Source organism: Triturus cristatus, chromosome 1_1, assembly GCF_964204655.1.
Source record: "Triturus cristatus chromosome 1_1, aTriCri1.1, whole genome shotgun sequence".
Lineage (NCBI taxonomy): Eukaryota > Metazoa > Chordata > Amphibia > Caudata > Salamandridae > Triturus > Triturus cristatus.
This window is the reverse complement of record NC_140579.1, coordinates 96,136-110,471: the sequence shown is the minus strand read 5'-3', so window position 1 is coordinate 110,471 and position 14,336 is coordinate 96,136. Positions and strand designations below refer to the sequence as shown.

General features: G+C 42.2%; 1 protein-coding gene across 7 annotated transcripts in view; it reads right to left on the bottom strand.

Annotated features, from left to right (window-relative positions):
* Positions 1–14,336, bottom strand: part of LOC146869034 (RNA helicase MOV-10-like) — a 488,182-nt gene that overhangs the window by 441,743 nt on the left and 32,103 nt on the right. For 6 of the 7 annotated variants that reach the window (XM_085602574.1, XM_085599639.1, XM_085645840.1 and 3 more), the window contains exons 3-4: positions 13,438–13,592; positions 12,461–12,699 (exon numbers count right to left, since the gene is read on the bottom strand). In XM_085602574.1, coding sequence (XP_085458700.1) covers positions 12,461–12,699; positions 13,438–13,592 — 394 coding nt within the window. The remainder of the gene's footprint in view (positions 1–12,460; positions 12,700–13,437; positions 13,593–14,336) is intronic. The other variant, XM_085599844.1, reaches the window with a different exon arrangement.

Genomic DNA, 14,336 nt, shown 5'->3' with positions numbered 1-14,336 from the left:
ATTTCAAGTAATTCTGTTCAGCCGTTCGGGCTGTAGCTGTGTCTAAAGGTCCTATGGAAAAATGCATGGGAAAAACGCGTTTTGGGACCCCCCTTTTATCTCAGCCCCCGCTTGACGAATCCCCCCCGAGACTTTCAGGGTAGGAGCGGAGCGTAGCGCCCCACCTATTTTGAAAATTTCGCGAGGAGTCGTCAATCGGCGCCAAAGTTATTCCAAATAGAATGTTGCGGATTTCCTATGGAAACACGATCCTAACTACAACTACCTACTGGCGACCGCCAGTAGGTAATATACATATATATATATATATATATATATAAATAAATAAATAAATAAATAATCTACTGGCGGTCGCCAGTAGATAGTTGTAGTTAGGATCGTGTTTCCATAGGAAATCCGCAACATTCTATTTGGAATAACTTTGGCGCCGATTGACGACTCCTCGCGAAATTTTCAAAATAGGTTTAGCGCTCCGCTCCTTCCCTGAAAGTCTTGGGGGGGATTCGTCAAGCGGGGGCTGAGAAAAAGGGGGGTCCCAAAACGCGTTTTCCCCATGCATTTTTCCATAGGACCTTTAGTCCAAGCTACAGCCCGAACGGCTGAACAGAATTACTTGAAATTTGGCAGAGAGGTAGTCCTCAGGTCAGGGATGTGTCTTTTGCAGGTCTGGTGTAAATCTGTTCAGTATTTCCTGAGAAAATAGCATTTAAAAGCATATATATATCTATAAGCGCGCACTGTGCGCGTACGGTAAAACTTACCGTACGCGCACGCTGCCGTGTGCGAGCGCGATTCTGATTGGTTGTTAGATCTTAGTAAACATTCGAATCGGTCGAAACCAGGAAGTGTCGGCCGCCATTTTGTCTCTCGCAGTCTGAGGGGGTGAAACACAAAGGTGGAGAACGTGAAAAGGGGGCAGGGTGGACAATTCCTGACCCCCTAGCCTTTGTCAGGGGGTCCCAGAAGGACCCCCAAGGGCCAAAATTTCTTTTAATTTTGTTTCGAAAAATCGCGGAGTGCTCGTAGCGTGCACGTACGGTAGAAACGGAAAAATTCAGCGAACTGCGTAACGTGGCGCGTACGGTGCGCGCACGGTGAAAAACCTTAAAAAAATAAATAAATAAATACATAACTTAGCATTTTAAAAAACGTACAAATTCACTGAAAAAACCATAGGTTTCACACATGTTCTAGTTAGCTGGACATTTCACTCGTGAAAAACCATTGAAATTCCCCCGTTATAGTTAGTGCAGGCAACTATAACTCACGCGACCGCAATCCTCTGCTGATGACATATGTGTCTTTCTGAAAACAAAATATTTGTAATATATGTATAGCTAAAAATTAATGGAAGAAGACATGGGTAAATAAGTGTCTAAATACAGTGATGTAATATCTGACGTCATCAGCAGAGGATTGCGGTCGCTTGAGTTATAGTTGCCTGCACTAACTATAACGGGGGAATTTCAATGGTCTTTCACGAATGAAATGTCCAGCTAACTATAACATGTGTGAAACCTATGGTTTTTTCAGTGAAATATATATATATATATATATATATATATATATTACCTACTGGCGGTCGCCAGTAGGTAGTTATAGTTAGGACCCCGTTTCCATAGGAAATCCGCAACATTCTATTTGGAATAACTTTGGCGCCGGTCGACGAATCCTCGCGAAATTTTCAAAATAGGTGGGGCGCTACGCTCCGCTCCTACCCTGAAAGTCTCGGGGGGATTCGTCAAGCAGGGGCCGAGAAAAAAGGGGGGTCCCAAAACACGTTTTCCCCATGCATTTTTCCATAGGACCTTTAGACACAGCTACAGCCCGAACGGCTGAACAGAATTACTTGAAATGTGGCAGAGAGGTAGCCATAAGGTCAAGGAAGTGCCTTTTACAGGTCTGGTGTAAATCTGTTCAGTATTTCCTGAGAAAATAGCATTTAAAAGCATATATATATGTGGGCGGAGCCTAACCACACATCTCATCCTGAGATCTGATTGGCTGTCAGCACTTCATCCAAGAAGTGTTGGCAGCCATCTTGGGACCAATATACATGATAGCACCTCATTAAAAAGCATTGCAGTTAAAAGAAGGTTTTAAGACTTTAGTTACATTATACATCATTTGTTGATGGTACCATACTCATTTTAGGAATTGTGGTATGTTCTAAGGTGATTTCACCATGTGAAAAAGCCTTCTGCTGGGATATCATGATTGAGAGAAAAATATTTTCTCATGCTTTTACCACAGAGGTTTGGAAGGTGATCTATAGGCTAAACTGAGAGCTTATTTTCTGTAAATTCACATTATCTTTCTCAGTCATGTGAGAATGAAGTCTGACATTCTCAGTAAAACCTGTACATCCAACAAGGGCAGAGACTGTCAGTTGATTCCTTTGTGTTCTACTGCAGCTTCCCAGAGTGTTCCAAAGAACTACTAGAGCGCTAACAGTCCTACTTATGATAAACGTATGGCACACCTGAAGCCATCTTGCTTGGATTAAAGTGGTAACTCTTAAAACATTTAATTTAAAAAGGAACAAAATGAGGGGGTTCATTTTTCCATAAAAAGTATGATTAGTGCTGCAGAAAGAAAAATTAGGGCACATTTTGAGTGACTTCTCAAATCCTCTTCTATTTCATTAAAACATTCTGACATGCAGACTGAAACATGCACTTTCAATACCAGCAGCAGTTTTCCCTGGTGAGCAGTAGCTTTACTACAGTGATCTAATGAGCAAAAAGAGTGCTAACATTCTGAATTTATGGCAAATGTGTGACACATCTGAATGCCTTCTTGATGGAATCAAAGTAAAAAACTGAAAGTATTTCCTACTGAGGAGACTGCAGTAAATGAGGAAATTAGGAAACTTCATAACAAATAAGTCTACCAAGATGGCCACCAGAGACAAAAGAGCCCAAATGTAGCCCAAATATCACCCAGATGTAGCCCAAGTATAGCCCAATGACAGAATGTCCCAGAATGTTCTAAAAAACAACTAGAGCGCTTACTGTCTTCATTATGACAAAAGTATGGCACACCTGAAGCCATCTTGATTGGAATAAACTGGTAACACTTAAAACATTTAATTTAAAAAGGAACACAATGAGGAGGTTCATTTTGCCATAGAAATTATGATTAATGCTGAAGAAAGAAAATGAGGGCACATTTTGAGTGACTTCTCAAATCCTCTTCTATTTCATTAAAAAATTCTGACATGCAGACTGAAACATGCACTTTTAATACCAGGAGCAGACTTCCATGGTGCAGTAGTTTTACTACAGTGATCTAATGAGCAACTAGAGTGCTAACATTCAGAATTTATGGCAAATGTGTGACATATCTGAATACCTTCATGATGGAATCAAAGTAAAAAACTGAAAGCATTTCCTACTGAGGAGACTGCAGTACATGAGGAAATTAGGAAACTTCATAACAAATAAATCTCCCAAGATGGCCACCGGAGACAAAAGAGCCCAAATGTAGCCCAAAATCACCCAGATGTAGCCCAAATATAGCCCAATGACAGAAGTGTGCAAAACACTTATTATTTTGTGTTTTTGCAGTGTTATATAGTGCAGACTTGTCAGGTATTGGAGTGCTTTACATGAGCATTGGTTACATCACACAAGAACAAATTCATTTTGGTTGTAGACATGGGGAGACTAAGTGATTTGACCAGAATCACAGAATGTCGAGCTGAAGCAGAAACTTCAACCTGGTTCCCCAGTTGCAAAGTCTGCAGTTCTGGAAGTAACACCACATCCTCTCCCCTAAGTGCAACATTTAATCAAGTGGTCAACTGGATAAAAAAACATAAAGATAACAAATAATTTAAAAGTGCTTTGTCGCTATTTGAAAACTCAGAAAATATGTCCTTATTTTAGTCTTTTAGAGCACTAACCATAATTTTGATGCCAATAAGACCCTCTCATATATGTAATTTCTAAAGGAAATGCTCTAGGTATTACAGTTTTGATTACATCAAAATGATGTCAGGCGTTCCACACTTTTGTAATAAATATAGAATGTTAGCAATCTAGTTGTTCATTAGGATACTGTTGAGAGGCAGAGGCCAGGGGCACGGACTCTGAAAATTGAAGGCAGGTAGGAGGGTGCAAAGGCAACAATTTAACCGCACTGAGCAGGCAGGAAGGGCCGTGGAAGCACAACAGACTATGGAGGGCAGTGGAAAGGGGGGCAGGGGCAACAAACCAACAATACAGGACTTGCAAGAGAGGCTGTTGGAGGGAAGATCTTTTACGGGTCAAGGAAGCTAGGGGCGGTCCCCAGATCCCCGGGAGCCACCACAGAACTGAGCAGGAGAGTGAGTCAGGGACAAAAGGGGCACCTTAATTTGAGCCGGGGTGCCTAGGAACGCTTGCTCCAAAAATGAAGAAAACAGACATATGAGACATGGAATTGGAGGCAGAATACAATGGCAGTTTAATGAGAAGATGCAACTTCAAAGAAACCGCAGAATAGAGACATAAAGTACAAAATACAGAATCCAGATAATCATACAGCTGTCATAATATTCTCTGTATCTCAATTAATGTACTGACAGAGAGAGAGAGAAAACACATCTATAAATGCATCATGAGAAACAAGTTACACCAAGGAAAATGTTACCTAGGAACACTCACGTTTACTCTTAGAGCAAGCATTCCTGCAATTACAATACAAAATCTTTTAAATGCAAAAGTAAAGAGAACAATGGTTAAACATAACATGACATTTCATATAGGTAAAATAGAATAAGATACTTCAAGCAAAGCAGAGCAAGACATTTTAAGCAAAGGAAGACAAGAGCTCCCAGCTCTTGGGGAAAACCTGCACTGCCTGTTAACCTACATACAGATGGCGAGGTAGTCCGTCGATATCTGTGGGTGCTCCCTTTTTATATCATTTTGTGGGCTCCTTTGCACGCTACATCTACCTACGTATGCTACCCAAAAGCTTCGTCTGCAGATTTTACCAGACATTTCGTCATTTACCCACTTAATGCTGACAATGGACTGGGTGAAAAGGTCAGTCTCTCAGGCCAATCGCTTATCGTAAGTTCCATAGAGCAAGCAGAAAATAATGGGTATTGTACGGGAATTCAATATATTCATGTATAAAATCTCCTCAGTTCTCCTAACTTGACGCTCTGCGGTTGCCACTTCCTTAAAAGCGGGAAACCTGCCCAGGAAGCAAGTACCAGTCCAGGATGCAGCCTACTGTATGTCGACAGCTTCAGGGGGATGTTGAACTTTGATACCGAGCACGGCGCACTCGGGTAGGGTGGGGGCTACTAGTTTGGATCAGAAGGCCTCGCAGACCTGCCTTCAGACTGCTATACACTAAAATTGCAGAGCCATGGTCAATTTAACAAAGAGGCCTACATATTGAACAGAAGGGCCTACACAGGGGTTTTATGCTGGCTGAGTGGTAAGGATGTCTCTGGATAATTATATAGCAACACAGGACCCGCTGGTCAATTTAATACGGCCTACAAATGCAGCTGGCAGGGCAAGGACAAGGGTCTCATACTTCAGGTGTGGACAGAACGGGCCAGGGGCCCCCTGTGATACAAAATCTACCCTCCTTCAAGGCTGTGGCAATGTAATAGACTATTGTGGGCAGAAGGAAGAGGCAATGGTAGTACAACCATACATGCCAACAGACCCGATTCAGCCAGGAAACGTCCAATGTTTTTAAGCTCAAATGGGCTTTATTCGATCTGTCTCCTGTCTACAATATCCTCTTTTTCAATGTAACTCAAAGGGGAAAATCAATACCCCAGTTTTTTTTCAAAATCTCCCTCTTACCAAGTTCAAAATGTTCGCAAGTATGGTACATTGGATCATGGAAGGAAATGGGATAGGGACGTGGACTTGGATAACAGAGGACAGGAGGGACATGGAGAGGTGCACCAAACTGACCCTGCAGGGCAGGCATCAGGGTTTGCAGCAGCACAATACACCACACAGGGCATGCAGGACGGGAGTGCAGCACAACAATCCATAGAAAGCAAGAGGGAGGGGACAGGACCATGCACATGGACAACAGAGAACAGAGGGGCAAGAGGCAATGGTAGCTAGCTGACCATAATGGACAGACAGGAGAGAAAGCTGCAGCATAACAGACCATAAAGGGCAGGAGGGACGGATCAGGGGCATTACAATGGAACAGACAAGCCAGGAGGGAGGGAGTAGGGCTGGGGGCAAGGGGGCAGGAGCAGCAAGATAGCCATGGAGGTCAGGCAGGATGGGCACTAGAAGCAAGACACACCATGAAGAGCAACAGTGAGACTGTGATGGCATACACACAGACCATGGAGGGAAGGTGGGAGGGGGTCAGGGGCAGCTAACTGACCACACAGGGAAGGTGGGAGGGGCCATGGCAGCACAGAAGACCATGCATGGCAAGTGGGAGAGTTAGTGGCAGCACAATGGCTATGATGGGCAAGAAGGAGGGTGGAGGGGCATGCACAAAGGACGATGGAGGATAGAAGGGAGGGTCAGGACCTGTGCACAGACAAGAAAGTTCAGGGGAAGGGACCTCACAACAGACCACACGGGGCAGGCAGGAGGAGCAGTTGCAGCACAACAGACCAGGGAGGGCAGAAGGGTGTGGCAGTACAATGGACCATGTAGGACAGGAGGAAGAGGATAGGGGCATGGCATGTGGACAGGCAGGGTGGAGGTGGCAGGGACAGGTTACAGTCATCTGACAATGCTAGGCAGGTGGGAGGGGAGTGGCAGCTCAACAGAACACTCAGAGTAGATAGGAGTGGCAGGTCCATGGGACATGGTGGGCAAAAAGGATGGAGCAGGGGCATGCACAAAGACATCGGAGGGCAGGGGGAAGGAGAATAGGGGCAGCAAGCTAAGCACAGAGTTTAAGCAGGAGGTCAATGATGGGGCATAGAATTGGGCAATGGAGGGCAGGAGGAGTGGACTGGTACATCATACTAAATTGAGGGCAGTGGCAGCACATCAGACCATGCATGGCAGGAGGGAGGAGGCTAGTCCATGGATTCACACAACAGAGGATAGGGAGGAAGGGGATGGGGCAGCAAGCTAACTGTTCAGAGAAGGCGGGTATTAGGAACTTTATTGTTTTTAAAACATTGTGTCTGTGCGAACTACTTAAAATATGAACAAGTATGCAGCATAATCTCACTTTTATTCAGGAAGAAGAGGACGTTTGTGACTGTGACTCCGGGCTCACTTGGCAGAAACACCCCCTGACCCTCCACCCCCTATCGCAAAATGTAATGCCCGTGAAAAGGGTAGGTGAACACAGTGTTATATAGAACATAGTCCTGAGAGCACGATTGAAAATGAAAACTAGATATAGTGTATGGTATAAACTATGCACCAAAAAGTGTGATATAAGATGAACCGGGCGTGAAATATAATATGCAATACATTGTGCGCAATGACAGATTCATTGGAGAGCGCGAGATAGCACAGGCACTAGCGCGTGCTATGCGATATGCGCCTTGGAGTGTAATATGCACAGGGCAGTGTTGTGTAACCTAACTAGTCTCTAAAGTTGTAATATAAAATATGTGCTGGGGAGTGTAACGTTGCATATGCACTGTGACAAAGATATGGATCCCAGATTGTAATATGTATGGCATAGCACTGTGCGTTATAACATGGGCATCGAGAAAGGCACGTTAGATGGGGCAATATAACCCGTGCGAAGACAAGTGTGGCATGACATATTCACGGGGTGGTGTTACAGTGCACATGGGCTAGAGAGTGTCATAGCATATGCACTAGCTAGTGGAATACAACACAGAGGTGTGTGGCACTCGGCAGGCAATGGTGGGTGTAACACAGCATTGGGCTCTGTCAGGAGCACGCTGTGACTCTCAAGTGATGTTCGTCCCCTTTCCAGAGAGTAAAATAAAAAGTATTACACATCCGGCAGTGGATGTGTGTTTTATTAACCGTGAGGGGGGTTTCTTGCATAGTTTGTCGAATTTTTGTCGAATCCCCTTTGAATGGCTTGGTGTGCATGTGTATTAAATGTGCCCGTCAATAGCTACCCATGTTTGTATAAATAAACGACAAGGGTGTCTACCAGGATTAGGCACGGTAGGGCATCAGACATGTCAGAGCTTCACTAGTGGTGTAAATACATTCCACGTGGATTCATTGCATGCATAGTCGCCTTTTAATGAATATCACGGAAATCGTCATGGTGATAGGTACGTACGGTTTGTCCAGCATGTCCTAGGTGTGTCTATAAATATATATTTTTTAAAAATAATAAAAAACAGTGGCCGGCCCTGGGGATTGGGGTAAAAAAAATATAATTAGGAGACTGGCCCTGGGGGATGGGGTCATCAGGGCCAATAAATTAGAATAAGAAGGGGAACCAAACAGCCCCCCTTCTTAAAAAACTAAAATAAATAAAAGACTGGCATCGTGCCGGAGGCCATGCCCCCTCCGTGCAGCACTCTGCAAACGCGCCCCCAACAGGCATCTCCAGTATGCGCCAGGGAGCTGCGCTGCAGCCAGGTGTTCTGAGGCCAAGCCCCTTTTTACACCTCTCTGCAACGCAGCTCTGTGGCGCTTACTGGAGGTACCTAGTGGACTAGTTGGACCCTAGGGACCCTCAGGATTCAAATGAACTTAATCTCCCAACTAAAAATGGACACAGGGCGTGTTTACACAGTGGTGAAGGGAGGGGACGGGGCCTGAGTTAACGTGTGCAAAAACGCCCTGTGGCCTGTTTTAAGAGGTAGTTTTAATCCCCATGCCCTATTATATACTAGGGGCTTACAGAGGAGGTCATGCTAATCACAGGGGGACCCCAACGCATAATGTTCCCTAGTGTATGTAGGTGTTTTCACTGTATTCTAAGTGTCTTTTAACATAGCACTGGCTCTAGGACTGGTTAGTCAGACTCAGTTACCACCAGTATCCGTCTGAAAAAGTTGAGGGTACAGGATGATTTTGCAACAAGGCTTCTTTCTGCTCTTCTTTTTGTTCTTTCTGCACGTTATCCTTCTTCCTGCACTTATCTTCGTATTTGAGGACTTCTGTTGCTTCTTTCTGCACTTCTTTTGTTTCTTTCTGTGCATTTTTTCTTCTTTCTTCACATGTCCTATCTCTGTAGGCATAGTTAGAAATTTGCATTTAAAAAACCTTTGAAATTCACAGAAAAAACCATAGGTTTCAGGCACGTTATAGTTAGGAATTAGCATTTAAAAAACCTCAGAAATTCACTGAAAAAACCATAGGTTTCAGGGGTGTTATAGTTAGCTGGACTTTTCACTTGTACAAAACCATTGAAATTCCCCCGTTATAGTTAGTTCAGCTAACTATAACTCGCGCGCCCGCAATGCACTGCTGATGACGTCATATATTACATCACTCATGACATGGTCAGTGACATCACTCATGACATCACTGATGACATCTCAAATGACATCACTGATGACATCACTGATGACATCATCCTTGTGATAGAGTGGCAGACCTCCTCTCACCCTAATATAACCTTTGATACACACATTCAAAAATAGAGACTAAAATTTTCAAAACAATGGACATACCAATACCAGTTACAACAACCTCTTCAGTAATTCTAAGATCCACATACACATCCACTCATTCACCAACAGTCCTATACAGTCACTCATACATGTACTCACTCATCATATGTACTCATACACCTATACATCCTGTTACACAATGCCACTCATCCATAGAGTTACTCACACACATAGTCACTCATGCTAATAAAGAATCAAACATACATTTACTTGCATATACAGTTATACACACACCACCATACTTACTTCTACGGAAACTTACACATACTTAGTCTTTTAAACAATCACTTATAGAAACACATACTTATTCATACAGGAACTCTTTCAATCTCTCACTCTCACATATACTCACATATATACACCAATAGTCACATATACTAGTTTAAAACATATGTAGTTACTCATAAAGACATTATTGAGACAGTCATTCACTCACTAACACACCCATACACACACTCATCCACCCATACAGTCCTGCACACATGCTGTGTTCAACACATACAAACAGTGAGTCACTCATTCATGCACCTATGCACTACGTAATACCCCCCACCGAACCATGCAGACACTCAGACTGATACTCAAAAAACCAACTAATAACCTATATAGACACCCATGTAGCTACTCACCAACCCATGCAGCCACTTATACACAAAGTGAGAGACTGATACAGATATTTACATATTTAAACATTACTCACTAAGCCATGTATTCACTATGATACACTTAATCAGTCAGTTACACAATCAATTTTTCAAAAACAAATCATCCATTTAGACACTTATATACCCATTTATTCTTCCATCGACCTTGAGATATACATATATAAAACATATTTAATTTTCAGAAAAACACACATTCACTGGATGATGTCATCAGTGATGTCGTCAGTGATGTCATTTGAGATGTCATCAGTGATGTCATGAGTGATGTCACTGACCATGTCATGAGTGATGTAATATGTGACGTCATCAGCAGTGCCTTGCGGGCGCGCGAGTTATAGTTAGCTGAACTAACTATAACGGGGGAATTTCAGTGGTTTTGTACAAGTGAAAAGTCCAGCTAACTATAACACCCCTGAAACCTATGGTTTTTTCAGTGAATATATATATATATATATATATATATATATATGAATGAGTGGAGGTGTATGTAAACCTAAGAGTTAATAAGTGGGTATGTAGTTATTGGTATTGGAGTATCTATGGTTTTGAGAATGGACGTCTGAAATTTTGAGTTCGTGTATCATCGGTTAAATTAGGGTGTGAGAAGATGCAGTAATTTATCACATTGATGATGTCATCAGTGATGTCATTTGAGATATCATCAGTGATGTCATCAGTGATGTCACTGACCATGTCATGAGTGATGTAATATGTGACGTCATCAGCAGTGGATTGCGGGCGCGCAAGTTATAGTTAGCTGAACTAACTATAACGGGGGAATTTCAATGGTTTTTCACGAGTAATATGTCCACCTAATTATAACATGTGTGAAACCTATGTTTTTTTAAGTGAATTTGCAAGGTTTTTTAAATGCTAATTCCTAACTATAACGTGTGTGAAACCTATGGTTTTTTCAGTGAATTTGTACGGTTTTTTAAATGCTAAGTTATGTATTTATTATTATATTTTTTATATATTTATTTTACAATAAACTACGTATTAAAATCTTTTTTTTTTTTTAATGGTTTTTCACCGTGTGCGCACCGTGCGCGCACCCAGCGATTTAAAAAAAAAAAAAAAAAAATGTTTTTTTTCTGCCTTCGGGGTCCTTCAGGGACCCCCTGACAAAGGCTAGGGGGTCAGGAACTCTCTACCCTGCCCCCTTTTCACGTTCGCCACCTTCCTTTTTCACTCTCGCACTCGAAACAAACAAAATGGCGGCCGACACTTCCTGATTTCGACTGATTCGAACGTTGACTGACATGTAACCACCAATCAGAATTACGCTCGCACACGTTAGGGTGCGCGCACCGTGCGCACACGGTGTGCGCCTATAGATATTTATGTACTTTAACTGCAATTTTCTCAGGAACTACTGAACAGATTGACGCCATATATGCAAAAGGCACAACCCTGACCTGAGGACTACCTCTTTGCCAAATTTCAAGTAATTCTGTTCAGCCGTTCGGGCTGTACCTTCGACTAAAGGTCCTATGGGAAAATGCATGGGGAAAACGCGTTTTGGGACCCCCCTTTTTTTCTCGGCCCCCGCTTGACGAATCCTCCCGAGACTTTCAGGGTAGGAGCTGAGCGGAGCGCCCCATTAGTTTTGAAAATTTTGCGAGGATTCGTCAACCGGCGCCAAAGTTATTCAAAATAGAATTTTGAGATTTTATATGGAAACACGGTCCTAACTATAACTATCTACTGGCGACCGCCAGTAGATAATATACATATATATATATATATATATATATATATATATATTTTGTTTATTTTTTTATTTTATATCCTCAATATGATGCTCATGTGAATTACAAATAATGTGTGCCACAGCTGAAAACTTCTGAAATGCTGGATAACTGCTTGCACTTTTTAAAATGTTTTCCATGTCTATTGATCTAGTAAGTTTGTTTTAAAGGGGTGATTGGGCACATTATGGTTTGATCAGGCTGTGACGAAGCCCCTGTGTGGGTGAAACGCATCGCAGAATTAACACTGGTGGAGTTTGAATCTTGGAGTGAGAGTCTTCCTGGGGTGGTATCCTCGACTCAGGTTCTTTCTAGATATAGATATATATACACACATACATATACACACACACAAATGGTAACCCCAGGAAGATCAAATCAGACTTATGGTACATGACTACATACTGCTCATAGGTACCTTTATTCAGCTGCTTTATAAAAATAATACATTTTGTCAATTTTTTATCAAAGCTGAATACCTGGTGCCAGAATGAGGGGGCTGCTCGCAGACACTTTCTTTTCATTTTCAAAGCCAAATACCTGCAGTCTTCGCAGAACTTTGTACTGCCTGAACGTCACCTCCTCATCACCCTTATTTTCAATACAGATGACGATTGTTTTAGGCTCATCTTGGGTGAGAGGAAATCGAATCCTTCCATTTGTAAGGTCATGTGCTGAGTAAATATGGATCCCTTTTTTCCCACTGATAAACTCCGACCTGAGAAGAAATGATATGGTCAGCATTTCCATCCTTTAAACAGATGCCTCCATGGCGACATTCAGGGAATTTCAGACCTCAGTGCTGGAGGCTTATAGATTTAATTTGGTTGCTTTTGGGCTCCTCTTGAACGCAGTGATATACACTGGATTACCGATCATTAAAACAATGAATAGAAACATTAATGTGTGACGTGTTATTCCATATTATGGATATTTAAACCAGCTGAAGTAGTGCTACTTGAACACTTTCATGTGAATGTCATATGTAGACTATGGTCCCAAGAATTAGCAAATTCTCAAGCTGCCTTTAACAGAAGAACAGCTAAGAACGCCCAGACCTGCGATGTTTATGTTCATCCGTCTTTCGTGGTGACTGTAAACCTGCCCTAAATGTGCAAAACACAGTGCTCCATTAACAAAATAGAGACCATCATGCATACACAGGAATGCATAAGTTCTCTATGGGAATGATGCCCTATTACCATCCGTTGATGAAAAGCCATAGATGCTAAAAAGGGAAACGACCTTGGCTCTACTAACTTTAAGTCACTTGAGGGGAATCACCCGCACCACTCTCTCAGGGATTTAACTCTCCTCCTAGCACAGCAGAGCAATATTTTACTATTCCACAAAACACTCTGTCGAGACATCTCGAAGGCTGAGGTATGACTATGTCTAAGCAACATTGTTTTACAGTCTAAGTATAACACACTTTTAATACTCCGCAGTAAAATACCTGTTGTTCTTGAACCACTGAATATACTTTTTTGCTTGACCCCTTGAATATGTTTGACCGCCATCAGTTGGTGGAGTTAGGGTGGGTTCTTCCTGTCGAGAAGTCTGGGGTCTTCTGTACTGATCTGCAGGTTCCCACCGATTCTTCTTCATTACCTAAGCAAAAATAATAATATAAAACAGTATTCTGAGGCACAACAGAACAGTCGATGCCGGGTAAGGTCAGTTTCTCTTTATGTGACTTTTTATTATCCAGTGGATGCATGCTTCTGCAATGTGTTTTATATACTACTTATTGGAGGAATCAAGGCTTCCAAATGACCCAGAAGAAACTGTACACTCGTATCCTCTACCGATATCCGAAGCTCACCTACAGTTGGGATGGTATTACATTCTGCTAAAAGGACATCCTAAAACGAAGTGATTATTTTCAACTAACGTTGGTTAGCAATGGGGTGGAGTGGAAGCAGAGTCTGTACATCACTAAAATATACGTGACAAAGTACAACCTGCTGTACATCATGAAGTATTTGCAGATCATCATGGAGATCCGCAACCATATGGAGGAACAAGGCCAAAGGCAGGAGTTCCTTTATAAGGTCATTGAACTCAGAGGTGACTTGCAATGTCCTTATAAAGTGTGGCAGGGAGTACTTTATTCTTTATAATACATGACCACACAATCACCCTTTCCACAAAATACTTATATCCTTGGTGTGTCACTCTTTCATGTGAAAGACATAGAATGTTTGTAAACATGAAGAATACAATTAGAATAAGCTATCAGTCACACACTTCTTTAATGTCATGATGTGCATTGGTTTATTTGACATGCTAATGTCTAAACACTAATCTATAAGTAACGTTTACTTTACATGACCAACGCTGGGTTGCATTTGC